Below are 8,699 nucleotides of genomic sequence, written 5' to 3' on the forward strand. Positions count from 1 at the left end.
GATGTTAGTGTTAGTCAGTTATTAATAATAATTCAGTAAGTGTTAAACAATTGCCTGGTTTTTCATGCTGCTTGCCATGAAACTGTTTTCACTTCTTTAACTGTCAGATGTTAGTGTTAGTCAGTTATTAATAATAATTCAGTAAGTGTTAAACAATTGCCTGGTTTTTCATGCTGCTTGCCATGAAACTGTTTTCACTTCTATAACTGTCAGATGTTAGTGTTAGTCAGTTATTAATAATAATTCAGTAAGTGTTAAACAATTGCCTGGTTTCATCTATTAAAGAATCAAGGGTTTAAAGAGTTGAAATAATGGTTATACTCTCCTGGAGAAACTGATTTTAATTCTGTTTTTTTTTTTATATTGAAGCTATATAAAATACAAAGAAAAAGGCATGCTGTTTCTAGGATATAATTATCAATTATTTTCAGCTTGGCAGAATATCACCCAGAAGGTTTGGTTCTGTAGTTATTAAAATATCAAGTCTTGTTTTTAACATCTTTCATAGATGGGTTTTAATTTAGGTTTTATAAACTTCCTGGTTATTCTGTTCTGTAGTCTGTGGTTTTTATCGTTAGGCCCAGACTTTCACTCAAGTTATAGAGAATGGTACAGAAGACTCTGATGAAAGAGCAATAACAGCTATGGGTGTGTTGAACACCATTGACACCATTCTTTCAGTAATGGAAGACCAGAAAGAAGTCACTAAACAACTAGAGCCTGTTGTACTACACGTCATTGGTGTTATTCTCTCGCAAGGAGTCTTGGGTCAGTTCGTTTTTTTGTTACTTCAGTTTTATTACAGCCAGTATCTTAATGGATGGGAATCTTTACGTAAATGTTGAACATATTAGTATTCTAACTTCAAATTAGCTGTAATCATATCATTGTTTTAAATATCAGGATTTATTATTGTATTTAAATGCTGGATTTTCTATGTAAGTTTCATCTTCATGCTCATAATATATTTAATTCATATTATGAATCAATGAAGGGGAACTTTCTAACAAATGTTGTAAATGAAAAGAAACGGCGATGACTTTTACTATGAGTTAGCTCAGTTGGTAGAGCAAAAGGTCCTCAGACCAAACTCCAATTCCAGAGTTTCCTTTCACTTGTCAGCAGTTTCACATACAATAATGTTTGTTAGAAATGTTTGTCTTTTCAGTTACCTTTCAGTATATGATGACTTTAAATTAGAAACATTTACAGCAACTAAAAGCTACTTGTAATCATTGTTTCTTTGAATATCATGGTATGACACGAGGTACTAACTTGTTATTTTAACCATTTACTATATATCCAGAATGTTGTGGCATTAAGTATTAACATGAAACTATAATTAATTAGTATTAAGGCCCACTGGTAATAGACAAATAGGCAGTAACATGAAACTATAGTTATGTAGTATTCAGGCCCACTAATTATAGACAGATAGGTATAGGATAGGTAAAACCATGAAACTGTAGTTATGTAGTATTCAGGCCCACTATTAACAGACAGATAGGTAGTAACATGAAACTATAGTTATGTAGTATTAAGGCCCACAGATAACAGATAGATAGGTAGTAACATGAAACTATAGTTATATAGTATTAACCCATTAACTGCGGATGACGGGTATTTCCGTTATTGAAGTTCTATGGCTCAGCTGCGAATGAATGAAATATCCGTCAGTCGCACATATATAACTATAACTCTATGTGAATGATGCTAATTACCATTTTATTGTGATTGATGGCAACTCGGAGTGAGTCAGAAAATGGCAACTGAGCTACTCCTGCCGCAGTTAATGGGTTAAGGCTCACTGATAACTTACAAATAGGTAGTAACATGAAACTATAGTTATGTAGTATTCAGGCCCACTAATTATAGACAGATAGGTATAGGATAGGTAAAACCATGAAACTGTAGTTATGTAGTATTCAGGTTCACTAATAACAGACAGATAGGTAGTAACATGAAACTATAGTTATGTAGTATTCAGGCCCACTGATTATAGACAGATAGGTAAAACCATGAAACTATAGACCTACTGATAACAGAGAAATATGTAGTAACATGAAACTATAGTTTACTGAAATCTTGCCAAATTTTGTGAAGATACAACAAGTACTTTCAGAGTTATATATACTACCATGGTTACGAGGTACATCAGCTTGAGGCGAAAGGGTTAAATGTAGGTTTTCAAAAGTAGTGTTTTTAAACTTTTTAATGTAACTATGGTGACTCGATACTTTGGTTAAATTTAAAACTTGCCTACTGTGGAAGTTGTTGTAAAAATTGTTAGAGAATGCTACTAGAAAGATTATACTGTAATGTTGATCATGTTTGGGGTTACAGAAGAAAGTTTGTGCTGTTGTATTTCAATCACTGTTTTGAGAAGATAATTTTGACTTGCAGAATTTTACGAAGAAGCCATGTCACTGGTTTATAGCCTGACGTGTAACTACGTCTCCTCAGACATGTGGAAGGTCTTTGAGATGATATACCACACGTTTCAGAAGAACGGATTTGACTATTTTACTGGTTGGTATTCCTGTACAGAAACTGTGAAATCACATTCTAAGATGTACCGAAGCAAGTGTTTTTTGAGAAATAAATTTTGAGGTTGTATGTACACGTCACATTATAGGAACTGTGATGTATGAAATGTTAATTTTTCAAACACAGCCATCTAATCCTGAAAAATGAATGGTTATAATTTTTACTTTCTTAACACATTTTTTTTAAGAAAATTTCTAATAAAAATTTTTTCAAAATACAGATCATAATTTAATTTTCTTCCTTAAAATTAAAAAATAAGTAAGAACCGATAAACATTTGTTGTAAGTTAATAATAACTTGTAATCTATAGGCACGAGTGTTTTCACCAACCATGCTGTAAGTTAATAATAACCTGTAATCTCTTTTCATGAGTGTTTAAAAATAAAATGTCCAGTACTTTAACATTCTTTATAAAAATGCTAAGAAGGTGATGTTTTAAAAACTTTTTTTAAATAGACATGATGCCGGCATTACACAACTTTATTACAGTGGACACTCCTGCATTCATTAGTAACCATAACCACCTTCTTGTAATATATGATATGTGCAAAACAGTAAGTACACAGGCCAGATTTCTTTATAAATATTGTTAAACTGTGATATTATAACCTAACTTTAGTGCATACTTATGATGATTTGAAATTCTCGTTGCTTGCTATGTCTACATTGAACTTTAGATAGTTTTTATTTGATTCTGTTATGTTTTGAGCTTAGTAAACAAATGGACAGCCAATCATATTATAGCTTTTTTTTGTATAATGAAACAATTGTTTGTAAGCTTGCAACTATTTCCAAAAGAACTTTTATTGTAAAATATAGATTATAAATCATTATCGAGTATGAAATTGTATGACTGGAAATATACTAATATGTATTTGGGGTAATGCCACTGTTCTTATGTTTCTGAACAAGTGTAGACAACCTTCTAATAAATTAAATTATTGTTCTTGAAGAGGAGGTGAACAGGGGAGGACTGGTACAAAACAAAATTCCACTGGTAGTTACTAATGTCAGCTTATGACCACCTTGCTATGTCTACATTGAACTTTAGATAGTTTTTATTTGATTCTGTTATGTTTTGAGCTTAGGAAACAAATGGACAGCCAATCATATTATAGCTTTTTTTTTGTATAATGAAACAATTGTTTGTAAGCTTGCAACTATTTCCAAAAGAACTTTTATTGTAAAATATAGATTATAAATCATTATCGAGTATGAAATTGTATGACTGGAAATATACTAATATGTATTTGGGGTAATGCCACTGTTATGTTTCTGAACGAGTGTAGACAACCTTCTAATAAATTAAATTATTATTCGTGAAGAGGAGGTGAACTGGGTCTGAACAACTGTAGACAACCTTCTAATAAATTAAATTATTGTTCTTGAAGAGGAGGTGAACAGGGGAGGACTGGTACAAAACAAAATTCCACTGGTAGTTACTAATGTCAGCTAGAGTTTGACAATGTAATACATGTGTTAACCACTGGTAGATACTAATGTCAGCTAGTGTTTGACAATGTAATACATGTTAACCACTGGTAGATACTAATGTCAGCTGGGGTTTGACAATGTAATACATGTGTTAACCACTGGAAGATACTAATGTCAGCTGGGGTTTGACAATGTAATACATGTGTTAACCACTGGAAGATACTAATGTCAGCTGGGGTTTGACAATGTAATACATGTGTTAACCACTGGAAGATACTAATGTCAGCTAGGGTTTGACAATGTAATACATGTGTTAATCACTGGTAGATACTAATGTCAGCTGGGGTTTGACAATGTAATACATGTGTTAACCACTGGTAGATATTAATGTCAGCTGGGGTTTGACAATGTAATACATGTGTTAACCGCTGGTAGATATTAATGTCAGCTAGTGTTTGACAATGTAATACATGTGTTAACCACTGGTAGATACTAAAGTCAGCTATTGTTTGACAATGTAATACTTGGGAAACATGTAGCTCAAGTTATCCTATCGAATTACTTAATGCTTGAGCTATTCGTGAGTGTACTTTATGACAAATTATTATTATTCTATATTTCTACCTAATTCAACCTAAAAAAGTTTATAGTTTTACATTTTAACTATTTTTATAATAATAACTATAGAATACACATCAAAAACAAGAAATATAGTACTTACTTGGATCTTTTTCTTTCTTTTTTGGCTATTGACTTTTAATGAAATGTAACCCTACTTTTTTTTTATACCACTTCATTTAATAATTTTATATTTATTTAAGTAATGCACCAAAGAACACAGAATAATAACACATAAAAGCAGACAATGTACTATAATTACCACATTTTTTTTTGTCTTTCAAAAGATGTGACAAGAGCTGTTAAAAATTCAGCTAAGCTCGTTCATGTTTTTCCCATGAGAATAAAGTTTGAACTGGAAGAGAAATAGACAATTCTCTGTACAGAAAACAATGTAATGTAGTACACCATTCTATAGATTATAACTTTGGCTTTCTATTGGTTATAAATGATACAGTATTAAATGTCAGAGAGAACTATTGGCAATTTGTGAGACAGGTAGGTGTGGCAAGAGGGTTCTGATTTTCTAGTTTATGGTCCTGTAACCAAATAAGATTTAAGGCTGTGAAAATTATTCTTGCCTGAGCAATTACAACATTATAATGAGAAGTTTATGTTAAATTTCATACTTTTAGGAGGGGTGGTAAATAAATTTGAGAAGAGGGGATACCTAGAGAGCATATGTTACAATTCTCTTATTAGGGGAATTGAGGATTTTTATTTTAAATATTGCCTCATAAAACTAAAACATTTAACTGTAATTAAAATTTGAATTGATAGCAAGTATATTCGTATACTGTGATGATAGTGTTGTTTAATTAAATTTTGAATGTAATTCAGTAAAACATCAGAAAAGGATGCCAGTATGAAAAGAGTTAAAGGCCTAAGAAAATCTGAAAACGATAAAATGGTGTATTGTCTAATGTGCTGCAACCATGGTGATAGTTTTCCTTGACAGGGGGAGCTCACATCTCACTTTGGATGGAATCTTATTCTTAATTAATTCTAAAATAATTTACTGTATTATAAATTATGAGAAATAAGTCTTCAAAGGGTGACGAAAATGTTGCTGTTTTAATCATTTGTCTTCTTTCTGTTTTCATGTATTAAACTCAGGTCTTAATTAAGTAATCTATTTTATGAAATATACAGCAAATGCAATAAAAGAATTTGACAATTTAACATTTTTAAACATCAACATTTTATTGTAGTTTGCATTATAGGAACCATAACTGTTAGTTAGTTAGTTTCTGTGTACAAAGTATATAAGTATATGGCTGTCGGTTTAAATGTTTTAATCTGATAAGGGACATGGAATTTGAAAAATGTACAAAGTAGAAATCAACTTGCAGGTGTTGACTGGTGATGCTTGCGAGGATGCCGAGTGCCATGCTGCAAAATTGCTCGAGGTAGTAATTCTTCAGTGTAAAGGACAAATTGATCAGGTATGGATGTAGTGAAAGTATTTCTTATTAGTTTAAAAGTAGAGAGAATACAAAGTTCCTTATGGACTTAAGTACTTTCAAAGGGCAGCGTGGCTTCGCACTTTGGGCTCGTAGTCGGATGGTTGCGAGTCTGGGGTTGGCCAGTGACGTGCTGTTGTCATTGGACAAGATGTTTTATTCCACTTGTTCCAGTCTACCCAGTCGTATGACAGGATCTGGCTGTTAGCTCTTATCTCCTACTTGGGGAATGGGTCATCATTCTCATCTTAATGTGCCCATGAAACCAGAGTTTGAAAGCACCAGACTTGTATGCCTTGTAAATGCATGGCAAGAATTTAATTGACTAACTAAATTTTAAGTACCTTCAAGAAAATATGTGGAAAGCCTAGGTAAACTTAAGTCTAAATGAAGTTTGAATATTTCAGAAAAGTTTATTGAAAGGATACAGTATTTTTCCACTGTATTGGAGTTGAGCATCTGTTTTATCAAGATTAGCTCAGTACAAAAAGTAGTGTAAACAGTGTCATATTTTGACTTATTTATTCAGCTGCATCCTTAAACTACTGAAAGATTTTTAAGCTATTTTGAAGAAATGCAGAGATATGTTAAATGTTGTGGGTTATGAAGTAACGCAAAGGTGTGTTAAATGTTGTGGGTTATGAAGTAACGCAAAGGTATGTTAAATGTTGTGGGTTATGAAGTAACGCAAAGGTGTGTTAAATGTTGTGGGTTATGAAGTAACGCAAAGGTATGTTAAATGTTGTGGGTTACATTTCTTCATAATAACCCACAACATTTAACATACCTTTGCGTTACTTCATAACCCACAACATTTAACATACCTTTGCGTTACTTCATAACCCACAACATTTAACATACCTTTGCGTTACTTCATAACCCACAACATTTAACATACCTTTGCATTTCTTCATAATAACCCACAACATTTAACATACCTTTGCGTTACTTCATAATAACCCACAACATTTAACATACCTTTGCGTTTCTTCATAACCCACAACATTTAACACACCTTTGCGTTTCTTCACAAAGGTATGTTAAATGTGGTGGGTTACATGTAAATTTTATCTTATAGTGTATTCCTTCGTTTGTGGAACTGGCTGTTAATAGACTCCTTCGTGAAGTAAAAACATCAGAACTCAGGACCATGTGTTTACAGGTAATTCTTTAGAAAGTAGGCTGAACTTCAGACATTGAGTTTATAGGTAAATAACTTTTTTAACTTTTTAAAACTTGTATTATATGGTATTCAGTATGTGTCTGTGTTTAGTAAAATAAATTTAGGCATAACAGTGTTCTTAATTTATATAACTTCTACATTAACCCTTTCTAAACCAGTCATCTCGTAATGTTTTTTTTCCTTCGCATGTTGGAAGTATTTAAATTTCATAAAACATAGGACAAACTTACTAAGTAGTATCTAGAATAAACTGAAGTAGTATATAGTTTTGGCTTTACAAAAATCATGCTATTTTATGTAGTTTTTCTATCATTTTTAGGTTGGGAAATTTCAAAAATGCTATTATGAGAAACTGTTTTGGAAAAAAAAATCAAAATACTTGATTTTGTTTTCTAAATGTTGGTCAGAAAGTTCCATTTGATATATCTAGCCAGTTCCAATTTGACTGATATATATTAACATATTTATTTTTATACTTTACTTTGAATATTACAATAGTTATGACTTCTGATTATAAAACACAGCAAAACTAACAGGTTTATTGCTGGTCTAAAGGCATCTTTTTTAGTGGAAATCAATTTATATCTGGTAAATATACAGGGTGGTTCAAAATTATTTTTCCTATTTTAAAATTTAATTATATAATAACTAAAGAAATACAATCATCCAGTTTTTATTGTCCTATCTGTAAACTTCTACATTTGTACCATTAGTATCTCTCGGCACGTATAACCGATATTCAGTTTCTGTCCACGTTTGCTGCAATATGTTCCTAGTTGCAGCTATAGGTTTGTGATACCCAATGACCTTAACATGCCCACAAAGAAAGAAGTCTAGTGGAGTGATGTCTGGCAAATACGGAGGTCACAGAATAGGCCCACACTGACCAATCCATCGCATTGAGCCTTTTCTTGTACAGATGCAATTTTATGGGGTAACTCTACTCACCGGAGTGAAAAAAAAAAGACAATAAGAACTGTTTAAGTTGGGCTACAAGATGTTGAAAACTGCATGGTTATTTCTTTAACTATTTAATAATTAAATTTGACAATAAGAAAGATAATTTTGGACCCCCCTGTACTTTAGGTTTGATAAATAAATAGTTATTTATGGGCAATGTTTTGAAAACTGTAAACTTTCAAATAATTATAAATAGATAGGGACTTGAGTCTCGTGAATATTTTGCCGTTTTGTACCATATTCTAAACCTGATAAAGCTTACATAAAACCTGGTTCTAGGAGGAAACTTGCCTAGCTTTCAAAAAAATATAATTTAACAAAAAAACGTTTTGAGGAATAGAAATATCTAAAGAATCCATTAAAAAATTCGAATATTTCTCGTTACATTTCATCGTTCTTCTTTGCACAAGCTAGATCTTATCATTTTCTCACAAAGACATAAATTATGTCTCTCACTGCGTTATTTGGCCCCCAGTGGCACAGCGGTATGTCTG

The 8,699-nt window shown here is 31.9% G+C and overlaps 1 protein-coding gene across 1 annotated transcript in view; it reads left to right on the top strand.

The window, feature by feature from the left end:
* The window catches only part of LOC106471429 (importin-7-like), a 48,852-nt gene that overhangs the window by 22,128 nt on the left and 18,025 nt on the right, over nt 1-8,699 (top strand). The window contains exons 12-16 of the mRNA XM_013932030.2: nt 579-768; nt 2,404-2,529; nt 3,004-3,101; nt 5,952-6,044; nt 7,141-7,224. Coding sequence (XP_013787484.1) covers nt 579-768; nt 2,404-2,529; nt 3,004-3,101; nt 5,952-6,044; nt 7,141-7,224 — 591 coding nt within the window. The remainder of the gene's footprint in view (nt 1-578; nt 769-2,403; nt 2,530-3,003; nt 3,102-5,951; nt 6,045-7,140; nt 7,225-8,699) is intronic.

The sequence above is a fragment of the Limulus polyphemus genome, unplaced genomic scaffold, assembly GCF_000517525.1.
Source record: "Limulus polyphemus unplaced genomic scaffold, Limulus_polyphemus-2.1.2 Scaffold4619, whole genome shotgun sequence".
Lineage (NCBI taxonomy): Eukaryota > Metazoa > Arthropoda > Merostomata > Xiphosura > Limulidae > Limulus > Limulus polyphemus.